General features: G+C 35.9%; 1 protein-coding gene across 7 annotated transcripts in view; it reads left to right on the top strand.

Moving 5' to 3' along the window:
- GRIK2 (glutamate ionotropic receptor kainate type subunit 2) overlaps positions 1–17122 on the top strand; it is a 705435-nt gene that overhangs the window by 437603 nt on the left and 250710 nt on the right. For all 7 annotated transcript variants that reach the window (XM_025382118.1, XM_025382120.1, XM_025382119.1 and 4 more), the window contains one exon: positions 8969–9082. In XM_025382118.1, coding sequence (XP_025237903.1) covers positions 8969–9082 — 114 coding nt within the window. The remainder of the gene's footprint in view (positions 1–8968; positions 9083–17122) is intronic.

A 17122-nucleotide genomic window follows, 5' to 3' on the forward strand; every position in this document is an offset into this window, starting at 1 on the left:
ATGGCTGGTACCGGTTGTTCCTTTCCATGTTGAGTGCTTCCTTCAGGGTCTCTTGTAAGGCAGGCCTAGTGGTGACAAAATCTCTAAGCATTTGCTTATCTGTAAAGGATTTTATTTCTCCTTCACTTATGAAACTTAGTTTGGCTGGATATGAAATTCTGGGTTTAAAATTCTTTTCTTTAAGAATGTTGAATATTGGCCCCCACTCTCTTCTGGCTTGGAGAGTTTCTGCCGAGAGATCTGCTGTGAGTCTGATGGGCTTCCCTTTGTGGGTAACCCGACCTTTCTCTCTGGCTGCCCTTAAGATTTTTTCCTTCATTTCAACTTTGGTGAATCTGGCAATTATGTGTCTTGGAGTTGCTCTTCTCGAGGAGTATCTTTGTGGCGTTCTCTGTATTTCCTGGATTTGAATGTTGGCCTGCCCTACTAGGTTGGGGAAGTTCTCCTGGATGATATCCTGAAGAGTGTTTTCCAACTTGGTTCCATTTTCCCCCTCACTTTCAGGCACCCCAATCAGACGTAGATTTGGTCTTTTTACATAATCCCATACTTCTTGCAGGCTTTGTTCATTTCTTTTTCTTCTTTTTTCTTTTGGTTTCTCTTCTCGCTTCATTTCATTCATTTGATCCTCAATGGCTGATACTCTTTCTTCCAGTTGATCGAGTCGGTTACTGAAGCTTGTGCATTTGTCACGTATTTCTCGTGTCATGGTTTTCATCTCTTTCATTTCGTTTATGACCTTCTCTGCATTAATTAGTCTAGCCGTCAATTCTTCCACTTTTTTTTCAAGATTTTTAGTTTCTTTGCGCTGGGTACGTAATTCCTCCTTTAGCTCTGAGAAATTTGATGGACTGAAGCCTTCTTCTCTCATCTCGTCAAAGTCATTCTCCGTCCAGCTTTGATCCGTTGCTGGCGATGAGCTGCGCTCCTTTGCCGGGGGAGATGCGCTCTTATTTTTTGAATTTCCAGCTTTTCTGCCCTGCTTTTTCCCCATCTTTGTGGTTTTATCTGCCTCTGGTCTTTGATGATGGTGATGTACTGATGGGGTTTTGGTGTAGGTGTCCTTCCTGTTTGATAGTTTTCCTTCTAACAGTCAGGACCCTCAGCTGTAGGTCTGTTGGAGATTGCTTGAGGTCCACTCCAGACCCTGTTTGCCTGGGTAACAGCAGCAGAGGCTGCAGAAGATAGAATATTTCTGAACAGCAAGTGTACCTGTCTGATTCTTGCTTTGGAAGCTTCCTCTCAGGGGTGTACTCCACCCTGTGAGGTGTGGGGTGTCAGACTGCCCCTAGTGGGGGATGTCTCCCAGTTAGGCTACTCAGGGGTCAGGGACCCGCTTGAGCAGGGAGTCTGTCCCTTCTCAGATCTCAACCTCCGTGTTGGGAGATCCACTGCTCTCTTCAAAGCTGTCAGACAGAGTCGTTTGCGTCTGCAGAGGTGTCTGCTGCTTTGTTATTGTTTTCTGTGCCCTGCCCCCAGAGGTGGAGTCTACAGAGACAGGCAGGTTTCCTTGAGCTGCTGTGAGCTCCACCCAGTTCGAGCTTCCCAGCAGCTTTGTTTACCTACTTAAGCCTCAGCAATGGCGGGCGCCCCTCCCCCAGCCTCGCTGCTGCCTTGCCGGTAGATCACAGACTGCTGTAATAGCAATGAGGGAGGCTCCGTGGGTGTGGGACCCTCCCGGCCAGGTGTGGGATATGATCTCCTGGTGTGCCTGTTTGCTCAAAGCGCAGTATTGGGGTGGGAGTTACCCGATTCTCCAGGTGTTGTGTGTCTCAGTTCCCCTGGCTAGGAAAAGGGATTCCCTTCCCCCTTGCGCTTCTCAGGTGAGGCAATGCCTCGCCCTGCTTCAGCTCTCGCTGGTCGGGCTGCAGCAGCTGACCAGTACCGATCGTCCGGCACTCCCCAGTGAGATGAACCCAGTACCTCAGTTGAAAATGCTGAAATCACCAGTCTTCTGTGTCGCTGGCGCTGGGAGTTGAAGACTGGAGCTGCTCCTATTCGGCCATCTTGCTCCGCCCCCCCCAAAACAAAATTTGTACTGAGAAAACTGTCAACAAAATAAATAAACAATAAAGGATCAACTAATTAGATAAATAATTTAAAAATTATTGTGAAAACTGTTCTTTTTCTACCTAGAAAAAAAATACACAGAAACCAAAGAAAAAATATACTTACAAAACAAAATTACATGAAGAATTTATACATTCCTGAAAAACAAAACCGATAGTGTGCAATATTTATTTAAAATACTTATAAAATATAATTTGGAAAAAATTGAAATACATAGTAAAGGTATGTGGCACAATATTTCAAACACTAAATATGATATTGAGATAGATCTTAAACAAAACATTAAGAATAACTCAAAAAGAGAATATAAAATATGGAAAACAAAATATGTAATTATAAAAGAATAGACACATAATGTATGTTCAACATTTGCCAAATGAATGAATGATATTGGAATGTCAACGAAAAAAGTCTGAAAGTTTTTATCATGGAGTAATTCACTCACTCTATTTATTTATTCAATAAATATTCATTGGATATTTATTATATAATTTAAAGACTGATGAAATGTTTCGTTTTGTCATGGCACTTAGAGTCTAACACAGCAGGATGAATAAAAATGAAATATAACTTGGATTCAAAGCAATACATAAGTGGCATTTCTGAGATGACAAAAATAAAACATTTATTTCTGTTCAATAAATATGATTATTTATGTTCAATAAATAAAACATTTACTGGTTATATTTATGTAACCAATACATTCAGAGATCTCACATATAAAGCCCATAGGATGTCCTATATTCAAAGGCCTTCAGGTAAAAAGATGAGTATGCCAGTCTCCATCCATAGGGAATTTACTTTTTACTAGACAGAGGTAAGTAAACAATTAAAATATAATGTGATACTTATTGTAGTAAGTAAAAGCAATCCTAAGTTGCCTGCGTGGAAGCGTAATAAAAGATCATCCATTGCTGCACAGAGGAGGAACTGTTTTATCTACATTTTGAAACAGTGATTAAGGTATATGCATAAGGTAGTGAAAGGGAAAGAGTAGTTCTATAGAAGACATGAGGATGCAAATAATTGAGAACTACAAGATGCAACAAAGTCTATGTTCAGAAAATGGAGAAATGCATTATATTTCTGACAATTTAAGAAAAGAACTATTATTTCTCTACTCAGTCTTTAGGTAACATATTTTGCAAAAAAATCATATATACATGGTATACACATCCATATATAACATATACATAAATGCTACGTATGCATATACATAAATGTACTGTATATATAGATACATGCATACATATACATATGTAAACATCTACACACACACACACACACACACACACATATGTACTGGTTGAGATTTAATATTTCCAAATGATAATAATGAAGAGTTTCAAGAAAAAATATTCACCAACAACGAAATACATATGAGGTAGCTGTCAGCCTTTTTAAGCAACATTAATACTAGAGAAAAATAAATAAATAAAACTTAGCTCTGAAGGAAGACAGCTCTGATACAATAGGTCTTCATTTAGCCAAGTTTTCATTATTTAAGAAGGTAGCAAAAATACCTTTAAATCTCCAACCTATCATTTAAGTATGTCACATAGTTATCTTTTATAAATACATATAAATAAATATTAGTAGACTTAAATGTATTTTATCTCCCAATTACCACAGGAAAATTTCCAGGAATAGAAAATAATAGTCTTTTATAAGAACAATGATAAGTGAAAAGCAAATACTCAACAAAGAAGGAACTGTGGCTAGATATCCTAGTAAACATCAAATTCGGTTAAGCCCAAAAAAAGATAGTTTCGAATAATGGGTTTACAAATTATACCAAAATTATAGCTTTTTCCTTGTAGCAAAATAATTCATAATGCACAAAGCAAAATAAAGAGAGGCAGTGTTTACAACCCCAAATTAAATTAACTAAAACCAGCCGGGCACGGTGGCTCATGCCTGTAATCTCACCACTTTGGGAGACCAAGGCAGGCAGATCACCTGAGGTCAGTAGTTCAAGACCAGTCTGGACAATCTGGTGAAACCCCGTCTCTTCTAAAAATACAAAAATCAGCCGGGCATGGTAGTGGATGCATGTGATCCCAGCTACTTGGGAGGCTGAGGCAGGGAGAATTGCTTGAACCTAGGAAGTGGAGTTTGCAGTGAGCCAACATCGTGCCACTGCACTCCTGCTTAAAGGACAAAGCAAGACTCCATCTCAAAAAAAAAAAAAAAAGTTACCTAAAACTGTGAATCAGTATGTGTGGGAGCAGAATGGGGCAAAGCATAGATAATTTTCATAGAGTAGATATTTCAATTTTTATGGCTGAATATTCATTTTTCAACATGATAGTAATATTTCAAACAGAAGTTGATAATACATATTAGTAGACTTAAATGTATTTTATCTCCCAATTACCACAGGAAAATTTCCAGGAGTAGAAAATAAGTAGTAAACACCAAACCAATGTGAAGAGAGCAAGGCTAAATAAAGATAAGATTCAGGAAGAGAAAAAGTTAGGACATTGAAAAATCCACCAAGGCACTGCTTATAAAAAAATCCAACAAAATGAGAAATATGTTGAAAGTGAAAATATATATAATGATTTATCAGCAAATGCAAAGACACAAATAATGGAGGTAAAGTAAGTGTGATTAATATATATTGGGAGTTGAGGCAAAACAAAGTAATTGAAATAAAACAGTTATTTTTTATCAATAAAAACACCATCTACAGTTAAAAGACGTGACAATTATAAACCTCTATAATATAACCTGATGTTATTCAAACTATTAAAAATAAAAGCTAAATTGTTACACAGTTGTCTTATGGAAACTACCATGAACTGTAAAGGGAAAGAAAACAAGTAGAGAAATTATTTTGGAAAGGTATTTGGCAACATGTAATAACAATATTAACAACGCAGATTATTTGCGCTCAGTCATTCTAATTCTAGAAATCTGTTTTTAAAATAATAAAATGTGTGAACAAATATTTATAAATAAATGTGTTTACTAAGGCCTTGTAACAACGATAGTTAAATCACGATATGTTCATATGACCATTTTGTGTAGTCATTATAACTATGGATTTGATTGTCTTTGGTAGGAGAAAATGCTCACAATAGTGTATAAACAGAATATAATTAGTAATTGTCGTAATTATAGCATACTTATAAACACACTATGTTGAATACTTTTTCATTTAATCTTCACTGTAGTTTAGAAGTAGATACTATTATTTCCCATTTACAGATGGGAGAATTGAGGCATAAAGAAATAATGTGCCCAAGTCACCTGATGGTAAGCGGTGGACATAGGATCCTGGCAGTCAAATACACTGTCCATAAAAGCTGGGCCATTAACTACAAGGCTATGACGGAAACTATTCTAGGAATGTATGTGGAAAGATAAATGACAGGAAAAAAGAGGACTACAATATTAACCATGATTGACTCTGGGTGTATTCAGAGGTTCAAAGTTTAAATTGATCTTCTTAATCTTTTGCATATTTTATTATTTGATGACAATTAATATGCATTATATTTCTGACCACAAGAAGAAATTAAAGAGCCAATTGGAACATAAGATAAAATAAAAAGAATAAAATCATAATTTTCTATAGCTCCTTATGACTTTTGAAGCACTTTCATACTTCTTGTATCTACTTGAATCCTTATAATTAGAATGGCCCTATGATTTATTACCCAAATCATGATTTTTTTTTATTTGTACAAGAGGGTATTATTAATGAATACAGTACCTGGGCAAACCAGGATGTAGAGTCACCATATATAGAGCAATTCTATAAGGTCAACAGTACTTAAGCATCTTAATTCCATTTCAGAGCTAAAAAAAAAAAAAAAAAAAAAAAGGTACTTCAAAGGCTTGATCAAGTCATAAGTCATATGACAAAATAGTGGTTCCCAAATGGATAAAAATATGATTGTCATTACTTTATCCATGGTTTTTGCCATTAAAACAAAACAAAATCTCTGGTGACAACTTCCTCAATGGAAGAAAGTTTTGAGTTATATAGTTGACAATCTAGGGAATATCTAAAATTTTATTTGACTTAAAATTTTAAAGCCACCGATATTTTTGAAATTTCATAATGTTATGCTAAGAAAGCTGAGATTTACAAAAGAGGATAACTAATACTCGTGAGTATAGGAAATTGTAGGTTCATGTAATATGCATCTGTGTCCGAACTCCAAAAAAACTAGAAAAGCAACTAACCAATAATGAAACTAGAGAAGTATTTTCAGATGATAAGATGAGTGAACATTTAGCTAAATTATTGTTATACAAATAATAGTGGAGGGTGGCATTATGTGGAATGGGAAATTCTTTGTATCAGTTACTTGGTTAGAAAGCTGAAAACTTTCTAAGGTTTTATTAGATAGACGACAGTGGACAAATGATGTTTGTCAGTGGTTTGGCTGGTAGAGTTACACATCTGAAAATCCTAGCTATTTTGCCAATTTATATAAAAAAAAGTAAAATCTGAGAGAACAAATGCATGATAGGTATTAATTATGGACCAGATATAGAAAAGTGACAGTCATTCACTGCAAAGTACTATCTGCAGATGTGTCTTGTTTAGCCAAAAGAGTATTTGCAAATGATTTTAAATTTGAAACACTTTGGCCAGGTACAGTGGCTCACGCCTGTAATCCCAGCACTTTGGGAGGCCGAGGCGGGTGGATCACGAGGTCAAGAAATCGAGACCATCCTGGCCAACATGGTGAAACCACGTCTATACTAAATATACAAAAAGTAGCCAAGCGTGGTGGCGGGCGCCTGTAGCCCCAGCTACCCGGGAGGCTGAGGCAGGAGAATTGCTTGAACCCAGGACGCACAGGTTTCAGTGAGCCGAGACTGTGCCACTGCACTCCAGCCTGGTGACAGAGCAAGACTCCATCTTAAATAAACAGGCCGGTCGCGGGTGGCTTAGGCCTGTAATTCCAGCACTTGGGGAGGCCGAGGCGGGCAGATCAAGAGATCGAGACCATCCTTGCTAACTCGGTGAAACCCTGTCTACTAAAAATACAAAAAATTAGCCGGGCGTGGTGGCGGCGCTTGTAGTCCCAGCTACTCAGGAGGTTGAGGCAGGAGAATGGTGTGAACCCGGGAGGCGGAGCTTGCAGTGAGCCGAGATTGCGCCACTGCACTCCAGCCTGGGCGACAGATTGAGGCTCCGTCTAAACAACAACAACAACAAAAAAATAAAAAAATAAAAAATATAAATAAATAAATAGATAGATAGATAGATAGATAGATAGATAGATAGATAGATAAATATTTAAAGACTTTAAGCAGGTCAACAAGCATTCTAGTTTTGACACTCTTCCATCCTTCCCTACCCAGGTCCCCAGCAGGCCCTCTACTAGTCCTGGTGGTGCCTTACTAGAAACTCAACTAAAGCACCTACTTTGGGAACATGCAGCCCCAAGGCACACAGCTGTTGGAAAAGCAGGATTGGGGTTGTGGTCCCTCCTTTCTACTGTGCCTTGACATTTTGTGAGATTTAAAAATTGTACACACTTGCGTAGAAATTCTTACTACGGCCCTGTACATTATCATGTTTCACATTGATCTGACCTGCTTGGCCCCTAAAGTCTTTCATTATTGACACGGAAATAGAATTAGACTCCATCTTTAGGACATTGTCATAAGCATAGTCTAATGTAAAGAAATGTAATTGGCCCGTAGGTGGTTTAGTTTGGAAAGAATACTGAATTACTTGACTTTTTCCTTTCCTAACACAAACATCAGGACTATACATAATTTAATGGTGAGAGGAAAATTAACTCCATATGAGGAAATATGGCAAAGAGGTTATGCTGATGGGACCTTTGTTAGCATATTTAGTTAGAACACAGTAAATAATACCTGCTAAATCAATGCCATTTAAAAAATACTTCATTTATATACAAAGAATTATTTTAAAGATAATTTGATAGTTTTCCTTTTCTTTGAGAAAAATAAGTTGGATACTTATCTAGGAGAGTATGGAAGACATATTTTGTTATTGATTACTCCTAGGTTTGAGACAGTGAGGAAAAAGAACTGATTTCACATCTTCTTTTGCCTCTGCTCTTCCTTATTGGTGATCATTGTTATATGATAGTGCAATGGTGTAAGTGTCAATAAACCATCTAATCAATGCATTTTGTGACATCCTGTGCTTACATGTGTCTTCTGGAAGCTTGTCTGCATTATCTCATAGGTTGTGTTCAGTGAATACAAAATGTCTAAACACTGTACGTATATGACCTAATCTATCAGAAGGTATTAGTTAAATTAAAATTCATATTAAATGGAGTACAGACGAAAGTATTGGAATGTGTTATTCAGATGAGATTTTACTGTCTTCTCCTTTCTTGGGAGCATTTTAAAAGGTGCAAAGGTGTGTTTTTAAATCTCCAAAGATAGTTCTGAGCATGGTTTCATCCTACCAGGGGTAGTGCAAAACACTAATCAGTGCTTCCCTTAAGCCTACCTTTACCTATTAATTTATCTTGGATCCCTAGATTTTGCTCTTTTAGCTTTGTCTCTATAATATGGCATGTTATCTTTATAATGAGAGGATGAGATCCATTACAGTAAAATATGTGTGCTATTAATGAGTTTCCAGCCAGCTATCAAGGTATCATCAAATGTGGTTCATCTTGGTGAATGAAAGCTTGAATGGAAAATTAAGCTCCCATACTGACTGGAGAAGTTCAGTGGATCATTTTGTTCTTTAATGTTACACTTCACTGAACACACTTCACAGAGCAGTGAATCATGCTTAAAACAAGCTGCCTTTACTTTAACAGCAGCAGATAATGCAGCAGAGGTGAATAATAAGTGTTAGCAATCTTAACTTTCTCTTGCAGTACTCTCTCCCAGGTGCCTGATGGACAATTTACAAAGTACATATGCTATTTTATAGATTGGAACGTGGGATCCAGCCAGTGGCCTGAATATGACAGAAAGTCAAAAGGGAAAGCCGGCAAACATCACAGATTCCTTATCCAATCGTTCTTTGATTGTTACCACCATTTTGGTAAGTATTTGCTTTTCCGTTATTTTTAGATCTATGTAGTGCATAGAAAAGGACATGATAATTGGAACAGTAATGAAGAGAATGTAATGTATTTTACAGTTATTTAGCAATTACTGTACAACAGATGAGTCGATGTTAATTTAGTCACAGTTTTGTTAGTCTTTAATGATCTAAATTGTATTAATGTTTGGGCTGTTTATGTTGATTAATAATACAGCTTAATATATTACTGGAAATATTTTCAGTTTTACAAAATTAGTTACTATTGAAGAATTGTCAATGTCAAGACTTGAAAAATACATGAAGCTCTATAAATATAGTTAAGTGATGAGCCAAAAGTGAACTTTACTTCTGCTTTTATTTTCCGCAAATATATTTCATGGGGCATGGCACTTATTTTTCAGAATTTTTTCTCATTATAATTATATTTTAACCTTCTTTCCCATTGTATCGTTCTCATCTTGGAAAATCAATTTTACTTTATGAATTTCCCTAATGTAACCAAATGACAAGTGCTTTTTAAAGCCAGAAATATTTTCACCACTGACAGACTTAAATTAATATGGTAAGGCTAGATGTTTATACCCCTCTTATATTTATATCTTTTAATTACATCACACAGTAATGTTCACTTTTGCCCACGATGTCATTTGCAAAAGGGAATTTTAACTTAGGATAAGCAAATAGCTCTTATATTATTTAATCAATACTTTTCACCTACAGAATAAGCTTATCAATGCCCATTCTTATTAATCCCAAGGTAGTCAGTAAAAATATGAGAGTAATATCTAGAACAAACTACCGTAAACATTTAGCATTTATATAATTTCTAAATTTGATTTATGGTGGGAAATCAATCTAAGAGGAATATATATTCTTACCCCTTTAGTAGCAACCAGGAATGTCAGCAAAGCTGATAATCATGAAGTGACAGTGATGGAAGTCATAAAGTTTTTAACCACTCTGTGGCTAAGAACCTCAGTGGATACTTGCTCTCTCTGTCACATCCAAATGTCTAAGACACTCTTTTACTTAATTTTATATGTTCTTCTCTTTTCAAAGATAACACCCATACTCACCAACCTAGCCCTCTTCTTCGGTCAAAATGTTCTCACAGTGCAATTACACATCCTCTTTCTGGTCTACATGCCACTGTGTTCTGGATCTCATTACCTCCTGCTGGGACTATTACAATAGCCATGTAACTATTTATTCTGCCTATGGCCTTCCTCTTTTGCAGTGCACCCAAGTCCCACCATAAAAATCTAATTCTGTTCCAGGCAGATGATGACTGCTTGAACCAGGACAACATCAACAATAACAAACAGCAATGACAATCTAATCCTGTCGTTTCTCTACTTCCTTGTTATACAAACTGTTAGAGAATCCTTATTGGCCATTAAAGAGCCAATAAATTTAAATTTTTATGTTTAGGATCTTCTATGGTCTTGCTCTCTCTCACCTTTTTATCTTCACTTCCCACTATTTTCTTTCAGGAATCCTGTGTTTTAATTGAACTGGGAAAACCAGTTAGTCTGCTATGTAGTTGTGTGAATGCTCTTCCCTTTCTCTGCAATATGCTTATCTAAATTTATGAGATATAATATTCATCAGTAATATATGATTTAATATTAATATTATCCTGCTCTTATTTCATGTGTGCATTATTTTCCCAATATCACTAAACATTCCTTGGAGGAATAGAATTAGATTATGTCTTCTCTTTCTACACCATATGTACCTCTGCAATGATCATAGGATCAATAATTCTGGGTAGAAAACATCTGTAGACTTCAGTAATCTGGTCCCTACACTCCTTTCTATCATCTCCCTGATATAGCCAAACTCCCCAAAACATCACTTATTTGATGGCTCCAAATCGCTCTATTCTTCTTCTTCTTCTCCTTCTTCTCCTCCTTCTCCTTCTTTGACGGAGTCTCACTCTGTTGCGAGGCTGGAGTGCAGTCGCGCGATCTTAACTCACTGCAACCTCCACCTCCCGGCTTCAAGCAATTCTCCTGCCTCAGCCTCCCGAGTAGCTGGGACTACAAGCACCCACCACCATGCCCAGCTAGTTTTTGCATTTTTAGTAGAGATGGGGTTTCACCATGTTTGCCAGGATGGTCTCGATCTCTTGACCTCATGATCTGCCCGCCTTGGTCTCCCAAAGTGTTCAGATCACAGGCGTGAGCCACCACACCCAGCCTGCTCAATTCTTCTTTTGTTCTGCAGTAAAAATCTTATTTATCAGTAAAAATCCTATTCATCTTCTTGGGTCCATCTCAAATGCTACCCACTCCATGAAAATCGTTGACAGCTCCATTAAGTTGTCTGTGTCTTGCGGAGAAGGAGGAAGTTTGTATACTTTATGTACCAGAATACTCCATCATGGCATTACCATTTTTTAATTAAGAAAACTATGTATGTTTGTGTCTCCACTTGACATAAGCTGTACAAGGTCTATAATCAAATTTTACACTTTCTGATTTCTCAATGTTGGAGAAAAGTGCCTTGGGTATAGCAAGCACTCAATAAATATTTGTCAAATTAAATTAAATAAATGATATTTAATTAAATGGGAAATTAGAGGAAGTACAGAACTTTCAAATGACTATATTTAATTATTTTTCAAGTGTGCAGGTTATTAAAATTATCTAGTACAGATAAAGCAGGTGATTTATTTATATTTTATATTAAAGCAGGTACCCATATAATTTCTCAATCTTGCTTCAGTATGCAGTGTTATTTTTTGAGAAGTATTCAGATATTGTTTCTCAATCATAACCAAGTTTATATCTCTCTATGAAGAAGTGGTATCTAATTTTGTCTTCATATCAGAGTTAGTTCTAAAGCTTATCACATACCCCATACCATTTGAAATAGTATTTCCAGACTTTGAATCTTGGACACTTTCATTTTTTTTAAAGTTTCACAGGTAACACAAATCTATAACCATGATTAAGAACTACAGCTCAGATTATTACTCCATATAAATAAGATGTAAGATCAACTATGGAAGATGCACTAAGCTCACATGTCAATAAACAAGTTATTTACATTTTAGAGTATGCCACACTACTTGTTTCTAAAAGATCCTAATATTTCCTAAAAGGAGAAAATAAAGCACTTTATTTTTATACCTTTTAGTTTAAAAAAAAATTCTTTTTTCTAAATACTCTGACTTCAATGTATTCATAGTTAAGTAAAGAATAGATTTGAAAAGATTATGTACCTTATTTATGTAAGCTTATGCTTGACATAATTTACTGGTATTTTATTTATAGTTTTGGAGAAATTATCTTTTGATTGATGTTATGATTATTTTGTCCTTTTCTCTTGGAATATCTTAGAGGAAATTCTGGCCACATTATGAATAATGACATTTCTTCCATATCCCTATTATGGGAAGGAGATACAAGGAGATGTTAACTTGTGCTTCTTGTTCAACACTTTTATTATGGGTCTTTAAAAAATGATGAGGTATTCTGGAATTCAGCACTATCCACAAGCTAATTATAATCAGCTCTATTTCTCATGAATTTTATTCATTCGTTTATTTAATTTTATTCATTATTTTATTTGATGAATATGTATTGAATAATAATGATATACCAAGCACTGTATTTAAAGCTAACAAAATAGACATGATCTCTTCCCTTATTGAACTTAGAAAATAGCAGGAATTCATATGGAGAGTTTTACACACACACACGAAGACATACAAGTTACAATTAAGATATAAGAGAAAAGTAAATGGTATGGTGCCTTAATATACAGGGTAATTTTGAGTTATACTAGAGGTCAAGAGTGGAAGGGCAAGTCAGGTTAGAACTCACAGTAGAAGAATAGGCAGCTGAGACCTAGAGTTTGAGGAGAAATTAACAAGGTGAAGAAAGGGCAAGGGAATATTCTAGGCAAAGAGAACAGCATATGCAAGCACCCTAAAGCAGGAAAGGGCTTGGAAAATTTTGCAGAATTGAAAGACCATTATGACTGGTGCTAATGCTTCGATCTGCTTCTCAACTGCATCCAATATAAATGTATGAATATGGTCCATTACGAAAAATCCTAGCAGACATATATTACATGCCTACTGTGTCTCAGACATAGTTTAAAACACTCTCCATGGATTTATTCATTTACTTGTAATAATAAACTTTTGAAGTAGATACCATTACTTATTTATAGTATTATATCTTTCTTTTTTTTTTAAGTTAGAAAGCTGATGTTTGTATAACCTAAGTAATTTACTCATGGCCATACAACTAGAAGGTAGAGTAGCTGTATGGTTTTGACCAATCTGTTTGTCCAACCTGAGCAGCTGATACTATAAAATGAAAATTCTAGTGGTCAAATATGGAAAAAGCTAACACTTATAGTTTATGATCAAAACAGCATCTTGATTGATAATTGTTTACCTAAAGCAGTGTTTCTCATCCAGAAGTCCCACATATGTTAGAAACTTGTGATGCCCTTAGAGATGTGCCCCCGAACATCTAAGCATTTTTCTCTACAGAGAACATATTTAGGCTTGCATGAATATGTTGAGTTTCTAGTCTCTGTGCTCCCCTTATTTAGTGCTTAGTTTTCTTTTAACCTCTTTATAATCTCAGATTCTCCTGGGCGATCAAGACAATATAGGAACTTACCTCTTTTTTTCTCTTAAGAATTGCAATGTTTACACATGTTTTTACTCCACTTTAATAACATGACCTAGACCCAGTACATTGTACGGGTACAGCACATAATTGTATTATACAGTAAATTTACATAGAAAGCATTAAACATTTATTTTATGTTTATTTAATTATTTTTTACTTTTGAATTAAAATTTGTGATATAAATTTGGAGATTTATGAATCGTCATCTACAGTCTACGCCTAAAGCTCAGCTCTATTTATGCCCTAATTTTAATATTGTTTGTGATTCTCCATATTGCCTCTCTCGTCTTTGAATTCCAAGTTCAGTTGCTGTTAAAATTCTCTGTTTTTTTGTGTTTATCATTATTAATGGAACTAAAACTATTATCTTTCAAATTATACTTTCATTTATGATGATTTTATTTGTTGTATAGAGGTTGTTAAAATGTGAGTTCCTAATTGCCAAAAATAATAACAAAAAATACAATTTGGGGGGCAGGTCGTAAGAGATTTTAAAGTATAACATGTGCTAAACCTTCAGTTTGTAACCTGGTCTTCTTGTCACTGCTGCTGTTAGCTAGAGGAAGTATCAGGGGACTAAGTATTATTTTATTTATTTGTTTGTTTGTTTATTTCTATGGGTTTGGGGGGAACAGGTGATGTTTGTTTACATGAGTAAGTTCTGTGTTATTTTATTTTTAGATGGAGTCTCCCTCTGTCGCCCAGGCTGGAGTGCGATGGCATGATCTCGGCTCACTGCAACCTCCACCTCCTGGGTTCAAGTGATTCTCCTGCCTCAGTGCCCCGAGTAGCTGGGATCATGCCTGGCTAATTTTTTGTATTTTTGTAGAGATGGTGTTTCACCATGTTGGTCAGGCTGGCCTTGAACTCCTGACCTCTGGTGATCTGCCCGCCTCGGCCTCCCAAAGTGCTGGGATTACAGGCATGAGCCACTGTGCCCAGCCATGAGTTAATTCTTTAGTGGTGATTTGTGAGATTTTGGTGCAGTCATCACCCAAGCAGTATATACCATACCCAATTTTGCAGTCTTTTATCCCTCACACCCCTCCCACACTTTCCCCCAAGTTCCCAAATTCCATTGTATCATTCTTAGGTCTTTGCATCCTCATAGCTTAGCTCCCACTTATGAATGACAACATACAATGTTTGGTTTTCTATTCCTGAGTTATTTCACTTAGACTAATGGTCTCCAATTATTCAAGTTAATGTAGGAAATGCCTACTTTTTCCTCTAAATTCTTGGTTTTCAATAGACATTTTTCACTCCTGTCTGAATATGTTGAGTGTTTCTCACTGTGCTGTTCCTATATAATAATTAATTTTTGTCCATCAGAAGATTAGTAGCATTTAAATACTACTGTACATGTTCCTCCTTTTGTTGACTAGTAACACTTTAGCATACAAATCACTATGCATTTGGTTACTTTTTCAGAAAAGCATTTTCTCTCAAGGAGATTCCTTCTCCCCAGTGGCTCAGTGAATTTAACAAATGTGCTTGCTTCTGAAAACTTAGTCTTATTTTTTATTTTCACAGTACTTTGTGGAGGGTATTACAGTATCCAGTTTACTTGCTTAACCTTGTAAAGCTTTTGTGTCACAGCCCACAGATATGGAAGGCTTACTGGGAAGCAAATTTCCAATGACAATCGAAAAGTACACGGTACAAAAGAGAGAAGTGACCGAATTATCCCCTAAGTGGTTCTGTGGCTTCTTCTATAATATCAACAAAAGCATCTTTTTTCTAAGGCTTCAAGCCTGCCACTGCAATAAGTTTTCCCTCTGATTCTTGTCTTTCCATTGTCATAGAAGGACTGTCAAGCACGTAGTTCGTAGAGAGTTGCGTAGCATTTGGTCTTAGCAACCCAGAAACTGCAGCCTCACAAAGAGGAAAAATATTTTCCTTCTCAGCTGTCTTAATCACATGTTAAAATGCGAGATGAGAGTGACTCATTCAAACTAAAGTCTTCTCTAACCCCATTCCTACAATCAGCTTGTTCAGACAACCACACTTTTTCTCGCCATATTTTTTCTTCTATTTCAGGGATTGTGCTGGTACTACATTTCTCTCTTTCATTCTTGCTCTGCTAACTCAATGTGTTTTATTTCAAATGTATTTTATTTCTCATATTCTCAGAGACTTCCACAAAGCTAGTCAAATATAAAACTATTGATGGTGGTAGAGAAAGAAGAAAGTCATGAGTTTTGATGTAAAATTAGGTATAATTTTGAAAATCCTAGGGTCTTAATTTCTAAAGCCTTGTAAGTGATCAGAACCTCGTTTTTTACTTCATATACACATATTTTTTCCTTTGTCCTTTATTAAATCTGATTTAAATTAACTACCATGATGAAGAATTACAAGCAGTTTCATTTTGCCTTTATATTTTTATTCCAAACGTTATTGTCAATACTATAAAATTGATAATTTTATAATTGTCAATACTAAAATGGTTGAAGACTATTTTATTATGATCAGTATATTAAGTTTTGTATAAAAGAATGAATAGAAAAATCTGAATTTTGAATTCAGCTCAACCACTAGCAAACTACATGGAAATGAAATATTTTTGCCTTAACATTCTCATTTTTTAGAAAGATGTTATCACAATAGGACCATATACACTTATATAATCTGAACTTTAGCTACAACCTTGAACTGAGATTCAGATGTAAATTTGCAATTACTTACTGGACATATAGCCACTTGAACGTATAGTATCATGCTCCACATGCATCAATCCTCCTCCTTTGATTCAGGACTCACAGTGCTGATTCTGCCAATATTTTCAATCGCTGTTTATGATTCCAGTACCTTTCTATTCATCCCAGCCAGAGGTGTGTTTATTCTTAGATTCCTCAGTCCCTTTAAAACCCATTTTCACAATTCAAGTACCTAAAGGAGAACGAGTAGAGTATTCTCAGAAAGTTCAACAGAGAAGTAATCAAGAGCATTTTGAACAAATGAGATATGATTTGTTCATGGGTACTACTGAATGGGTGATTATTTTTAGAGTCTGCTTTGAGAGGCACTGTACTTATAGGAAAGAGGAAAGAGATGGCAACATTGAAAATTAAGTATGAGGCTTCTTGGGGATGCATTATATAGGGCAAAAACTATTGAGGAAGGTGGACGAAAACTTAAAGGTTAAAAGCCTAGAAGCAGGGATGATAGCACTGCCACAGAGTGTGATGGGGATGGTGGGAAAGGGGATGATGAATGATACTCATGTATGGATGGAGATGTTGGCAATGACTTTTGAGCAGTCAAATCTTGATTATTTATGTAAGGGTCTAATAAATTAGATTCAGAGATGAAATGCTGTTTGGAGATTAGCTAATAGGTACAGTCTGCTTTCCCATTAAGCCTTTTACTGGAACCA

This window comes from Theropithecus gelada, chromosome 4 (assembly GCF_003255815.1).
Source record: "Theropithecus gelada isolate Dixy chromosome 4, Tgel_1.0, whole genome shotgun sequence".
Lineage (NCBI taxonomy): Eukaryota > Metazoa > Chordata > Mammalia > Primates > Cercopithecidae > Theropithecus > Theropithecus gelada.